The sequence below is a fragment of the Hemitrygon akajei genome, chromosome 2 (assembly GCF_048418815.1).
Source record: "Hemitrygon akajei chromosome 2, sHemAka1.3, whole genome shotgun sequence".
NCBI classification, from domain to species: domain Eukaryota; kingdom Metazoa; phylum Chordata; class Chondrichthyes; order Myliobatiformes; family Dasyatidae; genus Hemitrygon; species Hemitrygon akajei.
In genome coordinates this window covers 32,746,210-32,770,019 of record NC_133125.1, presented here as the reverse complement: position 1 = coordinate 32,770,019, position 23,810 = coordinate 32,746,210, and the positions used below count along the sequence as shown (strand labels likewise).

Below are 23,810 nucleotides of genomic sequence, written 5' to 3'. Positions count from 1 at the left end.
TGCGGTGTCAGGCATGTCACTCGATTAGTTTGCATGCGGTAACTCATCAATGCTAACGGTAAAACATCGACCCAATTAAGTTTAGTGTCTGCACAAATTTTGTTTAGTTTGGCCTTCAGAGTGCCATTGATTCTTTCCACCATGCCCTGTGACTGTGGGTGGTACACTCATCCAAACCTTTGTTTTATTCTCAGTACTTGTAATACCAATTTGACCACCTTTTGGATGAAGGCCGAACCGTTGTCCGAGCTAATCTCTGAAGGTATTCCAAACCTTGGGATCACTTCATTTGTCAGGAACCTTACCACTGTTCCTGCCCCTTGATCCTTCGAGGGTATTGCCTCTACCCATCTGCTGAACCTGTCAATTACCACCAGAATGTATCTTTTCCCTCTTACCGTCTTTATCATACCTACGTAGTCGATCACCAGATGTCAAAATGGTCCTTCAGGCACGGGTATGTGACCTATTGGGGTTGCAATCCCCCTTCGAACATTATTCTGTGCACAAACCTCACACTGTGCTAAAATATAGTCTACTGAAGCCTGTAAATAAGGCGACCAGAAACCATCCTTTTTTATTTTCCGTATTACTTCCCCCCTTGCACAATGGTCCACTCCATGTGCTTCTGAAATTAGGATAGTCAACAAAGGAGTAGGAGCTACCCACAAACCATCCTCTGTGCTCCACAGGCCTTCTAAGTTCTGCTTGGCCCCCCCGTCGCCTCCACATTGTCTGTTCTGCCAACGTTGCCCTACCTTGCATTTCAACCAGGTCCTCTATCATGGGTTCCGGCTCTAGGCTTACCTGGGGTGCAATAATAACTGATGTACACCCAGACGCTTTCCTGGCTGCTTTGCTTTTCCTGTGCCTGTCTCTTGTGTTAGAACCGCTGTGACATAACCCTCCTGTTGGTTGGATACATACAAATGAAAAACCTTCTCATAGTCAGGCAAAGCTAATGCTGGTGCTGACTGCAATTCTTGCTTAATAGTATTGAAAGCTATCTCCGCCTCTCCATTCCACTGTAAGCCGTTCTTCAAATTTGTATGTCCTGCTTCTTTCATTATCTTTCTCAAAGGTGCCACAATCTCAGCATATTCTCCTATCCAATCTGATCTATATCCTGTCATTCCCAGAAACGTCATCATCTGCCCTACTGTTTGGGGCTTTGGAGCCTTCGTTATCGCCTCAATCTGACTCGGCGCTACTGCCTTTACGCCTTTAGATACCATCCTTCCTAAATATTTCACCTGCTGCTTACAAAATTGCAGCTTTTTCTTAGATACTTTATGCCCTCCATACGCCAGTTTCTCTAAAAGTATCACAGTATCCCGTTCACACTGCTCTTCACTTTCAGAGCAAATTAACAAATCATCCACATACTGTATCAGTGTACTTTCCAACGAAATGCCATCCAAATCTTCCTTCAATACTTTATTAAAAACATGTGGTGAATGCTTAAATCCTTGTGGCATTCTAGTGTAGGTGTACTGGTTGCCTCTGTATGTAAATGCAAACAAATACTGACACTGTTCGGCTAGGGGAATGCTGAAGAAAGCCGAACACAAATCAATTACTGAAAAGTAGCTTGCTTCTGGCGGGATATTAGTCAGGAGTGTGTGTGGATTTGGGACCACTGCTGCCAAATCCTCCACTACCTCATTCACTGCTCGTAAGTCATGCACCAGTCTCCATTTAGACCTGTCCGCTTTTGGGACAGGCAACAGCGGAGTATTGCAGGGGCTGTTTACTCTCTTAAGAACTCCTGCCGCTATCAGTCCCTGTATTGTCGGCGCTATACCTTCCTCTGCTTCCGGTCTTAAGGGATATTGTGGTCTCCTAGGTGGAACTGCTCCTTTCTTTAACCTTACCTACACCGGACTGGCTGTTTCTATTTTCCCCACGTCCGTGTCATGTTGCGACCACAGAATAGATGGCAACTTATCCAATATTTTATTTTTCTGCCGACCCCTTGCCTGCCCCAACAACAGCATGTGTGGCTGAGGAGTTTCCAACAACAGCATGTGTGGCTGAGGAGTTACTTCAACTTCCTTCATAGTTCCTGTCACATCTATGTTTACCCCTATCTTAATGTAGTTGTTGTCTCCGGATATCCTTACCTCAGGCATAACCTTTCTCCAAACCGTTACGGTGCTTACCTGCTTTACCGGGGGTCCTAAGTCTTTAGACTGGTATCCCTCATTTACCAGCAAGGTTATGTGGGGTACAGCTTCCGGTATCCTGTACCATTCTTTCAAGAAGGTATTCCACCTGACTTGCAGGGCTGCCCCCTGCTTCCCAATTACAATGGCTTCCCCTTTTAGGTGTTATCGAATATCTGTCCTCATGTTCCATCTCCTCTCTACCTCCTTATTCTGAGTCTCATCGAAAATTACAGTGCAATGTAACTCAGATTTGGGCGCTATAGCCTCGGGTAATATGGCCTGCACGCCCTGATTCCACTTTTCTCAGGTATCCCAGATCTGGTCTTCTATGTCCCCTATCCAAAAAACATTGGCTCTTTTATCTTCTCGCACTATCAATTGAGCCCCTGCTCTTTCCACACTTAACCCATTTCTGGTGCATTCTAATTTTAATTCCAGTTTCAATAAAGCATCTCTGCCTAACAAATTAATCGGAGTTCCTTTAGATACTAGTACTGGTAAGACAATTCCTTTATTTCTCATTTTCAAATGCACTGGAGCCGTGCACTGTGTCAACTGTGTTTTCCCCGAGAACCCTACCGTCTTAATAAACTTTCCTGACATGGGAAGGTGAAGGGCATACTGTGGCTGTACGCAAGTGTACGTGGCTCCAGTATCTATCATCATTGGTGTCAGTTGCCCTTCTAACATAACCTGAACCATAGGTTCCTCCTCTGCCTCCCTCGTTATCATTGGGTAATGTCCCTTCCCACTCGAGTTCTTGGGGCACCCCTAATACCTCGCATAGGGATTTACAGGTCCGCTCGGACCCCCAGGAGCCGGCATGTGGCCAAACTGTGGCTCCCTTGCCATCGGCTCCTGCTGATATGAGGCAGGCCATGGTTTAAATGGGCAGTCTTTCTTCATGTGTCCAGGCTGGCTGCATCCCCAGCACAATCTTTCTGTCTCTCTTTTCCCTCTGTCTCCTCTCTAATCCTCTTTGCCCATAACTCCTCTGCCCCCCTCCTTGGGAGTTCCAGTCCTGTCTGGGCTGTTGCTTAACTCTACTCTGTCCCCAATAGGGCATCTGTGGAAATGTTCTGCCGGAGACATTCATTATTGGCATGGGGTTTTCTGGCCCTTGACTGACAGAATGACCGGTTCCTCCATCTAATGGTGTAATGGCTGTACTCACACTAGTGATGGCTGGCAGCATCTTTTTGCTTTTGTCTTTGTCCTTCTTTTTCAGTTCTTTGAGCTGGATTTGCAATAGCTTTCGCTGCACCTCTTCTTGCTGCTCAGCCAGTTTTCGTTTGTCTCTCCGATATTTCTCCACTGAGTGGACTACGTGATCACTGAATGCTTGTGGGGTCAGTGACGACAGCTCAACCACCTCCTCCAATTTAGACTTGACCTGCGGAGGCATTGCATCCAAAATGCTCTGTCGGAACAGTGAGTTCAGAAACAAGTTATTTTCCACCTCTTGCTCAGTCTCCAGTCTCCACTTTTTCAACTGGTTTTCTACATAGGCTGCTGGGTTTTCAGTGTCTCCCAGTAGTTCCCCCTTTAAGGCTTTGGGGTCTACTCTGGGTGGATAAAGCTTCCTGAGGGCCTGCCATACCCTCTGTCTCACTGGATCAAAATTGGCCCCATCAGTCTGTGGACTGTCCACATTCTGTAAGCCAGCCATCTCCATCAGTTCTTTCAACTTGGAAGTTCCCATCAATCTTATCAGCAGTGCCTTCAAATCTCCCATAGCCAACAATCGTCCCGTTGTTTCCTCCTCAAAGGCTCTAATCCACTTTCCTGCCCCCTCGTGCAGACTAGGCAGAGTATTTTTCAGCCCTTCCAGGTCCTGGGATCCCCAAGGGATATACTGTACTTGTCCTGATCCCTTTACCAGCAGTGGCAGCATTTCCTTCTCCCCATTCCATGTAATCAAGCTTCCTTCCTCACTTGGTTCTTTATCTATTGCTGGCCCTAGTACTACTGGCTGCCACTCATACCTTCCTGGGGTATACCTTCTTCCTTGCTCCTTCTCCACTCTAGTCCCCTCTTCCATCTCCAATATCTGCTTCTCCGTCCTCTCTCGTATTTCCTCCAAACTCTCGTCTCCTACCTTCCTCCAACTTCCTCTCAACTCACTCCATTCTAGCTGTCTAGATGATTCCTGTTCTCTTCTAGTCTGTCTGTCTCTACAGTATAACCGATACTCCTCATAATCCCTCTTCTCTCTCAGCTGCTGTAGCCTTTCCACTACTCTTTCCATCTCCCTTCTTTCCTGTTCTATCTTATCTTTTCTCCCTCTATCTCATTCTATATCGCCTCTTTTTTCCTTCTCGTATTGTTTTATTTCCTCCTCATCCCAAACTTGGACTTCTCCCTGCATGTTTACTGTTCCCGTCAGCAGGGGGCACTGCTTAGGGGTTCCTTCCTCATTATCGGGAGGGGGTTTTTCTGTTTCTTTCGCATCCGGGTACGGATCTGAAGCCAGCTTCTCACCGTACCCTCCTCTCTCTCTAACAGGCTGTTTTTCCAGCACCTTAGTGTCTTCCTCGTTTGTAATCAATATTCTACCTGTCCTCCTCAGCCGTTCTCCCTCCGTTCTGAAGAGTTTTAGCACTTCCATTTCTCGTTCTCTTTTTTGCCCTCTTTTCTTAGATTTATCTTTTGGTTTGTAATTTTTTAATTAGTCCCTCCATTTCTTCGCACAAACTTACATCAAACGTTCCTTCTCTTGGCCACTTTGTGACCAGGTTTTTGGTTCTTTTTTCCCATTTTTCTGAAGTTTTTGTGATCTCATATTTAATTAACGGGAATTTTTTGCTCAGAATCTCTACTGCCGTTCCTTCACCTGTCGTGTTATTCTCTCTTTTTAAGGTATTTCAGAGATTCACAGTTCGTTTACTGGATAATATTATTTACTCTAATTCTATGCCTAGTCTATTCTGTTCTGCCCGAGCAGACCTCTATTCAGAGCGGTACCCACAGAACTTGCTCTTTGCACCTCGTCTGTTCAGACCCTTATCTCTTAAGGCGGTATCCACGAGGATTTTCTACTTTAATTCTATTCTATTTTTCCTTACCCTGCCCGTGCAGCCCTTCGCTCTGTGCGAAGCGGTATCCACAGGGATTTACTCTATTTTTCCTTACCCTGCCCGTGCAGCCCTTCGCTCTGTGCGAAGCGGTATCCACAGGGATTTACTCTATTTTTCCTTACCCTGCCCGTGCAGCCCTTCGCTCTGTGCGAAGCGGTATCCACAGGGATTTACTCTACTTTTCCTTACCCTGCCCGTGCAGCCCTTCGCTCTGTGCGAAGCGGTATCCACAGGGATTTACTCTATTTTTCCTTACCCTGCCCGTGCAGCCCTTCGCTCTGTGCGAAGTGGTATCCACAGGGATTTACTCAATTTTCCTTACCCTGCCCGTTCAGCCCTTCGCTCTGTGTGAAGCGGTATCCACAGGGATTTACTCTACTTTTCCTTACCCTGCCTGTGCAGCCCTTCGCTCTGTGCGAAGCGGTATCCACAGGGATTTACTCTATTTTTCCTTACCCTGCCCGTGCAGCCCTTCGCTCTGTGCGAAGCGGTATCCACAGGGATTTACTCAATTTTCCTTACCCTGCCCGTTCAGCCCTTCGCTCTGTGTGAAGCGGTATCCACAGGGATTTACTCTACTTTTCCTTACCCTGCCCGTACAGCCCTTCGCTCTGTGCGAAGCGGTATCCACAGGGATTTACTCTACTTTTCCTTACCCTGCCCGTGCAGCCCTTCGCTCTGTGCGAAGCGGTATCCACAGGGATTTACTCAATTTTCCTTACCCTGCCCGTTCAGCCCTTCGCTCTGTGTGAAGCGGTATCCACAGGGATTTACTCTACTTTTCCTTACCCTGCCCGTGCAGCCCTTCGCTCTGTGCGAAGCGGTATCCACAGGGATTTACTCTACTTTTCCTTACCCTGCCCGTGCAGCCCTTCGCTCTGTGCGAAGCGGTATCCACAGGGATTTACCAACACCACGTGGAATTTTTCTTAATTTAACTTCTTGTTAACTTATTTGTACTTACCCTCACTGCAGTGTTCTTGATCAATCCTCTGAGCTTCCTCTGTTAACCCCCAATTCTGCCAGATTCTTTGGACCGGAGAGACCCTTCGGCAGTGGTTCCACACTTCTGAGACTCCAAGACCTCCCCAAAGCCAACAGAATTCTTAGTCCAAATTGTCGCAAAAAGCGCTTACCTTTTGTTTGGGTGCACCCTTAATTCTGTTAGCCTTATGGGGGTCCCTAGAGGACTGGGAAGCATCCACAATCTGCCGTTTCTTTTCCGCGGGTCTCTTTCCGACCCTGCTCGCGGTCGCCAATTTTGTCGTGGTTACTTGAAATGACTTGGAGACACAGACAATTCTTCAAGAAAATTAAACCTTTATTTGCAAACAAAGGCTGAGGCAATCAATGAACTTGTCACCGAAAGCCCACCGAGCTCCGGGGTACAGCATTCTTTATAGTAATTTCTTATCTCAGTTACATTTCGGTTTTATTAGCATGCCCAATCAATTTTTAGTTGCATATCATCTATATATGAATTAATTAATCGCTCTTGCCTAGCCCGCGGTACGTCACCATTGTTTTTCACCCGTTCGCATTGGGGCCTTATTCGTGGCCAAGATGATGTTTTTCAGACAACCTCCCTCACATTACATTCCTGCTCGCAGCATCCTGTCCGCCACCGTTATCTCGTACTAAACAAAGGCTGAGTGTAATACATGGGATACATCGCAGCTAATAGTGTTGCAAAACAAGCAGGTGTACTGTAAGTGCCATAATATGCAGCTAAGAGAGTACAAAGTATCTAGTGAAAACAACACATAGCAAAATGTGTCTAGTAAAATAATACATATTAATATTCGGTACCTAGAAGAGATTACATAGTATAGTAAATAGCTAATACATAGTGATTATAGTTCAGGTATATATAATGATTATATCAGGTATATTTCTCAATAATACCAGGGCTGGATGAGAATTATCCCAGGCTAATATGGGAGATGAGGGAAGAACCTGTTGAGGCTCTGTCAGATTTGTTTAGATCTTTGCTAGTGAGGTACTGGGAGAACAGAAAGACAGCAAATATGGTCCCCCTTTTCAAGAGGCATCAGTGAAAAGCCTGTGAGCCTGGCAATAGTAGCAGAGAAACTATTGGGGAGAAAAGGATTAATGATAACTGGGGAGGGCAGGGACTAATCGGAGATGACAAACATGATCTAGTCAAGGATCGATTCTGTCCGACCAATCTGACTGGATTCTTTTGAAAAGGTAGTGAAGAGCATTGAAAGATTCCCTGCAATAGATATAGTTTCAGTAAGGCCTTTGATCATTTCTGCATGGGAAACTGGTTCAAAATGTTAGGGCTTATTAGATGCAGGGCATGTTGGTAAAGTAAGATGGAGGGCTGTGTGGGAGGGAAGGGTTAGATTGATTTTGGAGTAAGTTAAAAGGTCGGCAGGCACAACCTTGTGGGCCGAAGAACCTATACTGTGCTGTGCTGTCCTGTCCTGTGAATCTAAAATTGGTTTGGCAATAAACCAAGGATGATGGAGACGGTTGCTTTTATAGTGGATGCCTGTGACCTGTGACATTCCACAGAGACAATGTGCTCAGACCCTTGCTGTTTGCATTATACACTAATTAATTGGATATGGATGTAGGAGGCACGATCAACATATTTGCTGGTGGAGTTGTTAATCATGCAGAAGGTAATCTCGGATAACAAGAGTGAAAATCAATGTGCTGATAAAATAGTCTGCAAAATGCCAGATTCACTTTAATCTTGATAAATGCGAGGTGTTGCTCCTCCAGAGTACTGATGAGGCCATGATATACACAATGGCCCTACGGAGTATTGAGAACATGTGGAATCTGATGTATGTCCGTGTATTCTTCAAGGTGACAGCACAGTTAAATGCCACAGTTATTCAAGTTATATTGGATATTGTCTTCATTAGTCCTGGCTTTGAATACAAGAGCAGAGAGGTTATGCTGACACTTAATAAAAATTTAGTCAGACCTCAGCTGGTGTACTGCTTGCAGTTCTGGTAGGAAACATTAAATACCACTGGAGAGATCGCAGAGGAGATTCACCAGAATGTTGCTCAGAGCAAAGTGTTTCACTTATGAGGAGAAATTGTGCCTGTTTTCCCTGAAATGAAGGAGGCATAATTGAGGGTATGTAAAATTGAGGTGTGTAGGAGAGACTACAGAAAATTGTTCCCCGAACCAGTGGTAGATAAGGCTGGAGGACATAGATTAAGGATAATAGATTTAGAGTGGATCTATAAAATTATAGACATAGGAGCAGAATTGGGCCATTTGGCCCATCAGGTCTCCTCTGCAATTCCATCATGGGTGATATATTATCCCTCTCAACTTCATTTTCCTGCCTTCTCCCCATAACCGTTGACGCTGTGACTATTCAAGAACCTATCAACTTCTGCTTTTAATATATATATATATATAATGACTAGGCCTCCACAGCTGCCTTTGGTATTGAATTCCACAGATTCAAAAGATATTCCTCCTTGTTTGTCTTCTAAAGAGATGTCCTTAAATTCTGAGGCTGTGCCCTCTCGGCCCTAGACTTCCCAGTGTAAGATACATGCTCTCTATATCCACTCTGACTAGGTCTTTCAATATTCGATAGGATTCAGTGAGATCGACCCTCATTCTTCTAAACTGTAGCAACTACAGGCCCAGAGCCATCAAACACTCCTCATCCCACTGATGTAATTTTCCACCTTTATCCATGATTTTCCCCCTAGTGGCTTTTTCTTGACAGTATAAGTGCATTGAGGATTTTTATACATTTATTTTATGTTGTAGGAAAGGAGCTCCGACCACACCACTCACGAGTGTAGCTGTAACAAAGTAAGTATTTTATACAGACATTGTTTTGCTCTTCTTCATGTAGTATAAGTTCTGTGTTCTAAAATAGTTTAATGTGTAATGTGATCTTCATGCATATTTTATTCTTTGTTAAAATTAAATATAAACAGAACACAGGAGGAATTCAGTGGGTCTGATCTGTAACTTCTCACCTTTTTAAACAAAACTGGTTTAAACATATTGATCAGTTGTGTCCGAAGGTCTAATTTATTGAGGTTTAAATATTAAGCTTAAACTATGTTTTCAGGTTAGTTTTAATGAAGTTTTGTGTATCAGTGAATTCCTGTTCTGCTCAAATTCCCATTTTAAAGTCCAAACTCTGTCCTCAGATAGCTCCGTTAGCATCTTGCAGTTAGCAGTGTTCTGATCCAGTTTCTGATCCAAAGTTATATGAAATTGATTGAATTTTCTAAGGTTAATTTTTTAAATCAAGTGTCTTTCTATTTTGTTATTACAGTGCACTGTGAGTTCCTTATGTGGCTTGTTTCTATCAATTTTGCAAAGCTTCAGAAAAATTCACATTTTAAGGCAACTAAAATAATCTTTTTGTGAACTTAATATACTGCACGGTCCCATGCTAGCTCCCAACAGAACAATCATCTGTCTTCCATTGCCCTGTTATTTCCCTGTAGCTCTAAGACTGAACTTGCCACCATGTTTTAGAGCTGGGGGAGGGTGCTGGAGCATCCAGGGGAACTCCTCACTTGGAGAACATACAAACTGCACAAACACAGTGCTTGACATTGGGATCATACCTGTACTGCTAGAACTATGAGGCAGCAACACTGAATGGTATACTGTGCATTCTTTAATTATTTTACACTACCTCATATTAAAATTAGACTTCATTTACAAGATGCTCTTTCTTTTTTTTTAGAATTATTGCACAAGTTTTAGAAGATAATAAATTACCTGGAGCTATTTGTTCCCTAACCTGCGGCGGTGCTGACATTGGGTAAGTGAAGTGTGAATACTAACTATGTGCCAACTCTAAAGTTCATTCTCTTGAAATGTATTGGGTTGTTTTCTATGTGAATAGTGTTCGACACAGCAGAGTAAAAGTACCTAAAGAAAACAGTATTCTTAAATACATCTCTTGATCTCTCATGGGTACCCTGGATGTTTGTAGATGCAGGGTGTAAATAATCATTTTGCTCCAAACTTAAGTTAGAAAAGGTTGCCTGCTCCTCCATTTAGAAATGCCTTTAAAGTGGCTGGCAGTTCAACCAAGGTGGGAAAGGACATTAAGGTCCTGACATGGATAGTTAGATATGAAGTAGGACAGGAGTGAGAAGGAGTAAAGGTAACCAACAGAAATCAGATAGGGGAAGGCTAACAACTGGGATTGATTTGATGGGTAAAATTTCCAAAGCAGTTGATTTGACAAAGTTTCTTAAAAGAATAATAATATGGGTATAATAAATTAATCAAAATATGCAACTTTTGAATGTAAAATGCAAACATTACTGTGGATTCAGTTAATTGGAACACATCGGAACCAGTACGTTTTGGCCCAAATAAGCAACTGCCTCAATTAGCCGGTTTCTTGGAAATAGTTAAAAAGGTTTAAAAAAAGACAAACTAAGTAACAAATTATGTATTTACATGAAATACAGAAAAAATTAGAACACTACCAATACTAATGCTACTATAAAACTGTGTATTAGTTCCTCATACTTATCGACGGAGGAATTCATCTGCATCATGCTCTTTTGACTGTAAATGAAAAGTGCAGTCACCAAATGCAAATAATCGGCTACCTTCATGTAATGCCTTCAACGATTGCGTCTGAGCTGAGCGAAGGGCGCTGAGTAGGCTACGGTCAATTATGGAAAACCCTGAACATCCTCTACATAGCACCATCCAGAGACAGAGAAGCAGTTTCAGCGACAGGTTGCTATCGATGCAATGCTCCTCAGACAGGATGAAGAGGTCAATACTCCCCAATGCCATTAGGCTTTACAATTCAACCGCCAGGAGTAAGATACGTTAAAGTGCCGGGGTTGATTGTATTTAATGTATCTAAGTAAACTACTTAAGAACTTTTTAAAAGCTATTATTAATGCTTTTTGAGAGAGTGATTTAGATGCATATCATATTTTTACTGAGTAATTTTATGTAATTAGTTTTGCTAAAACAAGTGTATGGGACATTGGAAAAAATGTTGAATTTCCCCATGGGGATGAATAAAGTATCTATCTATCTATCTATCTATTTGAACTGAATTTTCATTGTAATGTTTAAGATGGTTGTCGACACCTTCAAATTCTTCATAGTTTGTAACTTGCTGAAGTAGTGAAATTGTTTCATTTTCGCTCTCGGCTGTTTCTGGCATCTCCAAGTCCAAAAGCTTGAAACCATGGTGAGCAAAACGGTTCTGAATTGCCTTACTGCTTATTTCTCACCAACTATCAGTGACAAAAATCACTGCTTCTTGAACACAAACACAAGCAACTGATGCTATTTGAAAACCGATCGCTCGAAGCATGGTGTTGTGTCTAACGCCGTGCAAGCACATGTGACTGATGCTAGTCAGAAATCATTCGGCAACCGTGTCCTGCCCTAATGTCCCAAGTAAATTAAAGGAATCTGGCTATTTTCTCAATTAGTTTTTGTTCTTTTAAGAGTTGTCCCAAATACATCTTGGTGAATTGTTGGCCCAATTAACCAGAATCTAATGTATTGTGGGGAAAAATGTATTGGTGTTCACCTGGCGGAGAATCTCACCTGGTCCTTCAACGCCAGCTCCATAGCAAAGAAAGCCCAGCAGTGTTTCTACTTTCTGCGAAGGCTGAGGAAAGTCCATCTCCCACCCCCTCATCCTCATCACATTCTACAGGGGTTGTATTGAGAGCATCCTGAGCAGCTGCATCACTGCCTGGTTCGGAAATTGCACCATCTCGGATCACAAGCCCCTGCAGCAGATGGTGAAGTCAGCTGAGAAGATCATCGGGGTCTCTCTTCCTGCCATCATGGACATTTACACTACACATTGCATCCGCAAAGCAAACAGCATTATGAAGGACCCCACACACCCCTCATACAAACTCTTCTCCCTCCTGCCATCTGGGTAAAGGTACCAAGCATTCGGGCTCTGACGACCAGACTATTTAACAGTTTCTTCCCCCAAGCTATCAGACTCCTCAATACCCGAAGCCTGGACTGACACCTTACTTGCCCTATTGACTTGTTTATTATTTATTGTAATGCCTGCACTGTTTTGTGCACTTTATGCAGTCCTGGGTAGGTCTGTAGCCTAATGTAGTTGTTTTTTTCTCTCTCTCTGTTGTTCTTTACGTAGTTCTGTCTAGTTTTTGAACTGTGTCATGTAACACCATGGTCCTGAAAAACGTCTTGTTTTTACTATGTACTGTACCAGCAGTTATGGTCGAAATGACAATAAAAGTGACCTGACTTGACTTGAAATGCTACAACCCAAAGGAAAGTCTGTGCAGTATGTGTCATGGACGTATTGCCAATTCGAAGGAAGTCCACAATGTCATAGTTACTGCCTCTATTGATATATTGTCAAATTTCCTTTACCAAATTGCATAGATGTCTTCATCATTTCTGGTCAAAAGTGATTCATTTGATTGCATATCTCCTCTCTTCCTGTCTCCAGCTGGAATCAAAATCTAATTTGCTTTTTATTTTGAGTAGTTTATCTGGCATCATTCCCCAATCCCCCTCCAATTCCCTGCTCCAAAGTCGAGTAGGTTCATAACCTACTCTTTCTTATTAAGTTGTATTTTTGCTTCTTTTCTCACTGTCTTCCCTGCAGCTTCTCTCCAAATCTTGTCGCCATCCACACCCCACAAAAGCACTGCTTCCTAATTTGAATCAGCCACGATTTCCTGTATGCAGTGCTACGTGACATTATACATTCAAAAACAACCACGCTGTAGATAAGGGAGAACCAGTGTTCACAACAGGTGTTTATGTACTGTATCAATATATCCCAAAGCACTGCGGGGGGGGGGGGGGTTTAAACAAAATTTGACATTCAACATTAATAGAGGATAATAGTACATCCGATTGTAACTCTGGTCTGAGACCTTTATGAGATGCAGTTAAAGCATATTGATGGGTCGAGAGGTTTTTGGAGGGAATATTTGATGAATATAATTGGCAGTAGTGGTAGAGTAGTTAAATTCACATATGATTGCTTACGAGACTATAATTGGTTGAGGGTGGATATATCAGTGGTGTGCTTCACTGCTTGTGGAAACTTAGCAAGATGGAAAAGGATAAAGATTCTAAAACCCAGTATTGCTTAATCTGGACTCGTTGTTGGTCTTGTTCAGGCATGGACAAAATTATGATCTCAGTACTATCCCTGGAAATATAAGAGAATTAAAGCAGACAGTATGGTGCTGGAGAAGGCAGTGGTGATTAAAGAGAAGGGCATTTATTATAAAGGGTATTTATTATAAAGTACATTTAGGATGGCCTTGTGACATTAAAAGTTGATTTGGTACTGTGAGTGGAATCTGAAATGACTTTGCAAGGGTTTTTTGGGTACGATTGGCACTACTCTGGGAAGTGACAGAATGTTCCAGGGATCTTGAGAGCAAAGGCAGATTGGAGATTTGGAGAGAGTTGCTCATTGGATTAATTAAACTTGCCAGGTGCCAACTAGGTAAACTGTTTATGAATTCATAACTGAGTATTCTGGAAGGTGATTGACGTTCTAAATTTCTCTTATTACTTTCAGTACTGCAATGAGTAAAGATGAGCGAGTAGACCTCCTGTCCTTTACTGGAAGCACAAATGTTGGAAAACAAGTATCCTTAGTAGTTCAAGAACGATTTGGTAAGAGATTATGACAGCAGCCCTAAGGAAGCCTGTTTTTTTTTAATTGAAGCTGGCAATTTTAGTTCATGATTTAACAGTTTTGTGAAAAAATAATTGTATTTTATTCTTTCCCTTTCAGGGCGTAAGCTTCTGGAGCTTGGGGGCAATAATGCTATCATTGGTAAAGTATTGAAGTATTTGGTGGTTTGTAATACTTTAGTCCAAAGCCACAAAGTCATGTTGGAAATTCAGTGGATTCTGGTTAATTGGGACAGCTGCTTATTTGGGACAACTCTTAAAGAGCAAAAACAAATCTAGAAAATAGCTGGGATTCCCTTTGTGTATTTGGGACATGTTGCTGCTTAATTGGGACAGGAGAATGTTGCCGAGCAATTTCCTGGATGAATTTGGCTAGGCTTATGTCCTTTGGAACACTGGAATGCATTCCTCTGTCTGTAACTATTATGAACTAATACACAATTTTATAGCAGTATTGCTAATGTTATAATTTGTTTTGCATGTAATTTTGTTATTCAACTAAATGGTAGTTTGTCTCTTTATACCTTTTTATTTACTTCCATTAAACTTCAGCTAATTGGGCAGCTGCTTAATTTGGCCAAAATATACTAGGCCCACTGTGTTCCAATTAACTGGAATCCACTGTATTTTTAAAATTATTTCCAGTTCCTCTGTTTGCTAGACCATTGTCAGACTGTCAAAGGAAAGATTAATTGTGAATCCATAATGCTGAGAATGAAACCATCCTTAAAGAAGGGGGTGAATGAAGAGACGTTGCCCGGGTTGGAATGTTTCAGTTGTGAGGAGAGACTGGGATAGGCTGCATTTGTTTCCCTCGGAAGAGCAGAGGCTAAGTGCAGAAACCAGAAGAGGTGTATAACATTGTGAGAGGCATATGCCTGGTGAGGCAATTTTCATTGACACAGTGACTGCAATCTGGAACACACTGTCTGAGAAGGTGCTTGCAAGGAGATGGTTTCACGAGATTTAAGAAGCATCAAAGTGAGGTACTTGAATTGCCAGGGCAAAGTAGGTGATGGTCGAATTGCTGGTAAATGGAATTAGTAGATGTGGACTTGATGGTTGGCCTGGACGTGGGGCTGAAGTGTCTGTGTCTGTTCTATATGACTCTCAAAGGTGGAATTAATGTTAGTTACTGTATCATCAGATAGTCCTTCAAACACTCTGTTAACAAGGATCATGTGCTCACTGAAGATTCATTGCCAGATTGGCCTTTTAGTTTGCTTGTTAACTTTTTTGGACTTTAATCTAACTTACAAGAAGTTAATTATAACTTTGGGAAAGGGTACTTGTGATGCTTTTGTCTGCCTGCCAGACGTTTTTACTACAGCTGTGGGAGATCTGGCAGGGTGACTCTGGGCCCATGACGGGGGAATAAAAGGGAGCAGTAGCAGGGACAAGAGGGAAGAGACAAAGTGTGGTTGTGCAGAAAGTCAGACTCTCCGTGAGTCTTCATTGGGAATAATTGACCTGAAGAGTCTCCGCTCACGAGGGAGGCTATCAGAGCTATTTGGCATGCAGCTCTCTAACTTGAACCGACAACCAGGCAGGTTCAGCAGCAACTTTGCTTGTCAAGGCCGTCATTACACCTAACCTTAATGCCCTGCACACCTTCCAGTTTGTACCAGATAACTCAAGTGACTTGGAGTCATGGTCATGAGTGCTACAGTGCAGAAATAGGCCCTTCAGCCCATCTAGTCCATACTGACCCAATCTGCCTATTCCCTCCATTAGCACCCACAATATTCTTTTGCACTGTTTATTTTATTTTTATCACATCATAGCAATGTTTTGTACCTTGCACTCTACTGTTACCAACAAATTTCGTGACTTGTCAGTGAGAATGAATCTGATTCTCCAAACCCCTCTCATACATGTGCTTATCCAAACTTCTCTTAAATGTTACCACTTTTACTGACAGCTCGATCCACACTGATACTACCCTCTGAGTGAAGAACTTTCTTCTCAGATTCCCCTTAAGTATTTTACCATACACCCTAAAACTATGACTTCTAGTTCTAGTCTTAGCCAACCTGAGGCTGAAAAAGCCTCAATTGCTCTAATTAAATATAGAATGTTTAATACGTATGGACAGTTTTATTTAATTACGTACCAGCAATTTGGGAAAAAAATGTCTCTATCTACCACACAGTGGAAAGATCAACTGCTGGGTTGGGCGAGCCCCTATATTTTATTTAAATGTCTAATGTCATATTGGAAAGGTAGTTGCCTAACTGTCAGAGTTACCATCTTTTGTACAGTTTTTTACAGCAAAGTTGTGTGTGCTCTCCCAGGTGGATGTATATCATCTCATTGTACTCATTTGAATGGGAGCTGGAGTATTATCTCTCGGTTTATAAACAATAGGTATTCCTTAACCAAGACTATCATTACCTTGATCATTCTTGACCTTTTTTAAGCAAATTGGCTTTAGGATTTCCCTATATGAAAGTAGTAACTATCGTTTAAGAATGCGCTAACTCTGCATTCTGTGGCACGGCACAGTAGTATAGCATTGCTTTACAATGCCAGTGACCCACGTTCAATTCTGTCACTGTCTCCAAGGAGTTTGTACGTTCTCCTCATGACTGTGTGAGTTTTCTTCAGGCGCTCCAGTTTTCCCGCACACTCCGAAGACGTGCAAGTTGGTTGGTTAATTGGTCACGGGGTGTAATTGGGTGGTGTTGGCTCGATGAGCCAGAAGGGCCTGTTGTAGTGGAGCATCTCTAAATGAATAACTAACTTGAATAACGTCGAGGGCAACTTCTTCATACAGAAGGTTTGCATTAAAGGAACAAGCTACTAGAGGAGCTGATTGAAGCTGTTACAGTAACAAACAAGTAAAAGATAAAGGCTAAACAGAGGCAAATGGGACTGGCTTTGTTGGCATGAGCCAGTGGGCCAAAGGGCTTGTTTCTGTGCGGTATTAATCTGACTTTAGGGCTCTAATACTTGATCATCATGTAGATTATTTTGAGATGCATAATACATTAAGGTATTAGGAATTCTATACAACTTTGTTTCCACTGCTGCTCTATCTCCTGGTGGTGTAAAAGGAATTCTGATTTTTTTGGAGATGGAAGCATTTCAAGGAGCCTGTGTGCCACCTTCTGGTCACGATAATGAATTGCAAGACTTCTAAATTGAAATTGGAATTGAAGCTTTTGTCAATTTGTTCTGTTTTGGAAATGCTGATGAGAATAATTCAATAAATCCTGTATCTCCCACTTTGTTGGAAATGAATGCAATTTATTACATTTTCAATAGTCTTTACAATTTTTAAAATTTCTTCCAGAATGTGAACAGCATACAAAGTTTGGATCTATTAGATATTGTGCAAGCTTTTATAAATAGAAGCATTACAAAACATTACACAAAAATTACCATATGTCACGTGTGGGTTGTACTGTAATTCTGAACTCTAGAACTGGTGTGGTTTAATGTTCTCAGCTTTCTGTTTAATTATAGTCAGTATTTTAAATAAGAAGAGCCAGTTAACATACTCTAGGAGAATATTTCACCTTGTATTTTTAAGTGCAATTGTGATTGTCTGCAAAGTTTGATAATTCAGAGAATATGTATGCAATTGGCTAATCAACTTCATAATAATTCATCATCATTAGGAACCCAAATATGATGTTAACTGTAAAACAAATATGCACACAGAAGAGAAATATACACTAATTATTTAAATATTGAAATGAAAGCAAGATTGTGCAGTTGGTGTTGTAATTTATTGTTTTTCTAAATAGTTTTATTCCTAAATGCATGATTTAAAACGTTTAATTAATTCTCTGTAGGTCTCAGCATTAAAGCATCTGAGTTCAAATATGTTCATGGGTCATCCTTTAGGACAGGGCTTCCTAACCTTTGTTATGCTATGGACCCCACTGAGGGGTCTGGAGGCCCCAGGTTGGGAACCCCTGCTTTAGGTTATCAAGTTAGTCTTCAGGTGCATTGTCTGGAGACCAAATATCTGCTGGAAAACTTTGACGTGCATCAGAATGTGTTGGTTCCTGATTACTTTGGTGATGTTTGTTCTCTCATTGTATTTCTTTATGGGATTTAACTGGTTATTGTCTCTTTCCTGGCAGTGTTTGATGATGCTGATCTAAATATGGTGATTCCATCTGTTCTGTTTGCTGCTGTGGGAACTGCAGGGCAGAGGTGCACAACAACCAGACGTCTGGTGAGTTGTTACACCGCAGTTGGTACATGTTTCCTAGTAAATATTTTCTGGACCAAACCATCAGTCATTTTTAATGTAGTTTTACAGGGATGACAGTGCCAATTGGCACAAGTTTAAGTTTAACTATTGCAAGTTAGTAACAGTGGAGTGCAGTCTAACTGGCTGCATCAACGTCTGGTACAGGGGTGGGGGATGTACTGCACAAGATCGAAGTAAGTTGCAGAAACTTGTAAAACTAGTCAGCCCCATCGTGGGTACTAGCCTCTGTAGTATCCTGGACACCTTTAGGGAGTGGTGCCTTAGGAAGGCAATGTGCATCATTAAGGGCCCCCACCACCCAGGACATGCCCTCTTCTCATTGTTACTGTCAGGAAGGAGGTACAGAGGCCTGAAGGCACACACTCAGTGACTAAGGAACAGCTTCTTCCCCTCTGCCACCCAACTTCTAAATGAACACCGAAGTGCATGAACACTACCTCACTACTTTTTTATATTTCTTTTTTTTTGCACTACTTATTTTAACTTCACTATTTAAAAGAGGTGATTATAATTAATGTAATTTAAAAGTTTTTTTTCTCTATATTTATCATGTATTGCTTTGTAGTACTGCTGTAAAGTTATCAAACTTCATGACATATGCCAGTGATATTAAACCTGATAATGATTCTGAAGTTACCTTTTTGGGTTTTTTTCTTACAGTTTTTACATGAAAGTGTTCACGACGAGGTGGTGGAAAGACTTACCAAAGCTTATAAACAGATCCGAATTGGAGACCCATTGGACCGTAAGTTTAAAGGAATTTTGTTGCTCAGATTGAAAGCCATCGTGACCAATAATTTGTTTAAGTACTAACTTTATAACTATGATTTGTCTGAAATTGAGAACATGTTTTATGAGGAAAGGTAAAATGAGCTCAGGCTCTTGAGGAGACTTGATAGAGATGCAGAAGATGATAGGAGACGTGGAGTGAACAGCAGGGTGGCAAAAGCTGATACCAGAGGACATCTGTTTGAGTTGAGTGGCGAAAGGTTTAGGGGTAATGGTTTAAATGTAGGAGCCTGGAATGCATTGTTGGGGGCGGTGGTAGAGGCTGATAGATTACAGATATTTAAGAGACTCTGAGATACGCACATGGATGAAAGAAAGATGGAAAGTTATGGGCTGTGTAGGAAGGAAGGGTTAGATTGATCTCAAGAACAGGCTAACTGGTTAGCACAGCGACGTGGGCCAAAGGACCCATTCTGTGCTGAGCTGTTCTTTGTTCTGTGTCTCTGGTCAAGCTGCTCAGGGAATGCACTGAATCACTAGCTTTAAAAATGAAGTGATGAAACCAAGCCTACCATGCAAGAAACTTACAAACCAGAATCTCCATTGAAGGCAGAAAGCTACCATGTTCAGAATTTAGCAGGCACTTACATGGGCCTGGAGGAAAGGCTCCACTCTCTACAATAAATAGTTACTAAAATTATTTAAATTCTTCTGGCCATCTGTGATTAAGGTCATTGGCAATATATTAGTTTCTTTTAAAATTCTTCTACTTACCTCTTGTCAGGACTGTTTCTAATTGTTGTAAAAGTAATAAAATTTTGTTAAGATTAGATACTGAAATGTTAACTCTTGCTTTCATAACTATTTGAAAGATAAGCCTGTAATTTCTGCCGTTTGGTCTTCCCGTCAGAGGTGATGTGAATCAGCCAGTCACAGTAAACTACCAGCTCGCTTGCCTTGCCCCTGACAAACTGTTTCTCGTTGCTCGTACTTTCCTGCTTCCTATCCTTGGCCACACAGCTCCCTACCTCCTTGGCTGTCTCTGCCACCGTCGAGTGGCTGTCAGTACTCTTATCACCTCTTGTGTCTTAGTCAAAAGCAGGAGCAGGTGGAGGTTATCAGCGGTAATAATAGGTGCTGTAAATGTGTGCCAGCTGCCATTTTTTTTGGTCACATTTCCTATCTCTCAGCTTTTGTCCAATATGGCAGCATGCCAACTCTGACACTATGCAATCTGATCCCAGACCTCAACAATCTATAACTACATAGAGCTTAAGAGAGCACCAACTGATTGCCCAGATTTACAGGATAGAGCACTTCATACGCACATAGCATTAACATTAGTTGAAACACATACCAGGTAAGCTAAGATCACGTGTGTTCAGGAACAAAATTAAGGGGAGATAAGTATGCAGATATTACAAAGATGTTTATTTTATATCTCAGGTTTTTAAAATAATTATAGCACCATATGCAGCAAAGTAATTATTGATTGGTGATAGTTATCTGTTGAAAAATGAGATAGTGTTATAACAAGATGTATTCTGCACTTTAGACTACTTTCTTCCCAAGTCGAGTAAATATTATGCTTTTCTCCCCTTTTAGCTAATACCTTGTATGGCCCCCTTCACACTAAGCAAGCAGTGGATATGTACAAGAATGCAGTGGATCAGGCCAAACAGCAAGGTGGCAAGGTAGTTTACGGTGGAAAGGTAAGGCGTTTGCTACTAGAAAACGAGTATTTAAGGCGAGAGGGGAAAAGTTTTAAAGAGATATGCAGGGTGGATTCTTACACTCAGAGTGACAGGTGACTGGAACAGGCTGCCAAAGGTTTGGTCGGAGCAGATATGGGGGCTTTAAAGAGGCTGTTAGACACATTAATATGCAGGGAAAAGAGAGCTATGGATCACGTGCAGGCAGAAGAGATTTAGTTTAATTCAGCATTGTGTGTTTGACACGGACATTACGGTAGCTGTGATTTGAACAAGTAGTTTACAGTGTGAACTGAGGAAGAGGAGCTTAGGGATAATTGGCTGCTGATGAAGGATTTTGGCATCCAAGAGAGTGAAGTAAAAGCAGAAATGAGCAGTTCTGGGGAGGAAGTAATGAGCATGCTTTGTGAGGAATGAAGAATTTTGACAGGTCTTCAAATTGTTCAACTGAAGAATGTATAGTCGAAGTCAGACAGGTAATCTGACAGTAAGAGGAGTATTGGTTTTCACTCATTGTTCAGTGTGTTCAATTATAAGCACACTGCCTTTGTGCTGTTTCTTATTAACTGGGCTGTCTTGTCCTGTAACTAAATTCAAATTCCATATTGCTGCTTCAGGAGGACAGTATACCAATCACTCAGTTTGTTAAAACATTGTCCAATTGACTTGGACTGCATTGGCAAACTCCTTCTGCAGGAGAAGCCAAGGAGAGGAATATGTTTTCTTTGCATTTTGTCGTCTGTTTTAGCAGAAGCAAACTATGTGTACTAATATTGATTTTGTTGTTTTGTGATAGGCCATTGATCGTCCAGGAAACTATGTAGAACCAACTATTGTAACTGGACTGCCCCACGATGCAGCAATTGTTCATACTGAGACATTTGCACCCATTTTGTATGTTCTCAAATTTAAGGTAAAGTGAGTTCATTATTGCAAAGAGAGCATTTTAAAATGCGGTAAAATGGAGCATTGAACTCTTGAAAGTTCTAATTTATTTGCATGTAATCATATGGCTCTATTTGAATAAAATACTGAGTCACCGTTAGTTACAGTTTTTACAAATGAGCATAATTAAGCTTACTTATTATAGTGTATGCAAAAACAGGGTTATCTTATAGTACCTAATTCCAACAATAATGTCATGATTTATTTTTCTTTCTTTCTTTTATCTTTCAGTCTGAGAAAGAAGCATTTACATGGAACAACGAGGTCAAACAGGGTCTTTCCAGTAGCATCTTCACCAAGGATGTAGGTCGAATGTTCCGTTGGCTGGGGTAAGCTCTTTAAATTTATTTTTGCACAAATAATTTGCAGTGATTTACTTCCAGACTCAGAAGCACAGCGCTAACTCAATAGTTCTATAAGCATTCATTAAAAAGGCACATACTGATACCTTCACCCAATACTGATTATTTATTTTAACAACCCCTCCCCCACGAAGAACGTAAAGGATTAGAGTGTAATCTGCTCTTAACTGATCTTTTTGCTGTTTTTACATCTGTTGCTGCAATGTTGTGAAATAAAAAGATGGAAACCCTTCAGGCCATTCAGTACCTTTTTGCTTTAGTTGACTTCTTGTTGCATGATTTTATTTTTTTCTTTACAGGTTTTCTTTCAAACCTTGATTATTTTGTTTTGCATTTGCTCTGATGTTGTATTCAGTAACTCTAGAGATTCAACTCAGTGTAGAAAGTACAGTGAAAAGTGGATGATTTTTAAAAATAATCTCTGTGATAAAGTTTTTACTTATTATTTGTTTCCCGTTCCTGATAATGTTTTTTACCTCTTCTGCTCAGACCCAAAGGTTCAGATTGCGGAGTTGTGAACATCAACATTCCAACCAGTGGTGCCGAAATCGGAGGAGCCTTTGGTAATTTTAAAATTACATTTGTAACAGGAACTTTCTTAATTTACAGTTTTAAAATCGGTTTACTCGTAAATTTTTAATGCACTGATGGGAAGTGTGTTGCAAGATTAATAATGAGCGGATCAGTCAGACACAGAATTGTTCTTTGTCATTGAAGTATTCATGGCAGAAAAAACACATCTGAATTGAATGGTTTAGTAAGAAAATGCAGAATGTACAAGACTATGGAAACAAGTCTCTGGTCCAACTAATTTGTTTCAAAATATCCTGTGCCTTGCTGAACAATGATTCCTTGTTACTCTTAACGTGATATTAAACAAGATGATTTCCTACATATGTGGCAATTATTGCATCGCATGGCTTTTCACAATTTGACGGCAAATAATTGTACAGAAATGAAATCAAATTTGTTACCTTAATTTTAAAAATTGCATTCAACAATGTACACAGAAACAAAGGAAAGTTTTCTTGATTTATCCTTTGCATAATTTTTAACTCTGCCTTTACATTTTATAATAATGAATTCTAAATGACTGAGATCTTGCTTCTACTTTATTCTATCCTTTCTTAATAGAATGGCTCACTGTTCTTCACTCTGCATGCAGAGTTGGGTGGGAAAATCAGTCACAGATTAGCGATAGTGCTCATTTTACACTCCACTCTCAGGTGGTTATTACTTATTGAATGCTTTGAGGCCTTGTTTAAATAATTAATCCTTTGATAGTCAGCATCTTCCTGGTTTTAGATTTTGGTCACATTGAAATTCAATAATTCCTGAGGAAATCATAGGAAATCTTCTTTGATACAAAGATGGATGAATTTGTACCCGACACTTACAGATTTTGAGAAATGGCTTCCAAAGCTGCTTTTAAACTTTGATTCTGGCACAGTCCTGATCTAAGCAATCAGGTGGTGATTTGGTGACACTGCGACCTTGTTAGAGATGATACCTCTGTCTCACAATGGATGTAGAGTGAAACTGCTAATCCACTATCTCACTTTCTGTAAATCCTAAAGATTCAGCATCTGACCTGTCAATTTCTTTTTTTTCCAATGTTGCCTTTATACATCGTAAAATTTGCTCTTTATACTGGCTCGGGCCCTCATTTCTTGTGCTCCTTTTAAATTCATTTGGTGCAGTGGAAAGGTGTTTCTAATATTGTAGCCACCCTTTTTAATTCTCCTTTCCATTCCCGTTCTAACGTGACAGTTCATGACCTCCTCTACTGCAATGATGTGGCCGTTCTCACGCTGGAGAAGCAACACCTCATGTTCTGTCTTGGTAGTCTCCAACTTGATGGCATAAACATTGATTTCTCTAACTTCTGGTAATTTCTCTCCCCTCTCCCTTCCCTGTTT

At 41.2% G+C, this 23,810-nt stretch overlaps 1 protein-coding gene across 1 annotated transcript in view; it reads left to right on the top strand.

Moving 5' to 3' along the window:
- Positions 1–23,810, top strand: part of aldh7a1 (aldehyde dehydrogenase 7 family, member A1) — a 54,276-nt gene that overhangs the window by 24,542 nt on the left and 5,924 nt on the right. Inside the window, exons 7-16 of the mRNA XM_073069664.1 lie at positions 9,020–9,064; positions 9,960–10,037; positions 13,797–13,894; positions 14,016–14,057; positions 18,010–18,104; positions 18,804–18,888; positions 20,478–20,584; positions 21,381–21,497; positions 21,761–21,858; positions 22,381–22,454. Coding sequence (XP_072925765.1) covers positions 9,020–9,064; positions 9,960–10,037; positions 13,797–13,894; positions 14,016–14,057; positions 18,010–18,104; positions 18,804–18,888; positions 20,478–20,584; positions 21,381–21,497; positions 21,761–21,858; positions 22,381–22,454 — 839 coding nt within the window. The remainder of the gene's footprint in view (positions 1–9,019; positions 9,065–9,959; positions 10,038–13,796; positions 13,895–14,015; positions 14,058–18,009; positions 18,105–18,803; positions 18,889–20,477; positions 20,585–21,380; positions 21,498–21,760; positions 21,859–22,380; positions 22,455–23,810) is intronic.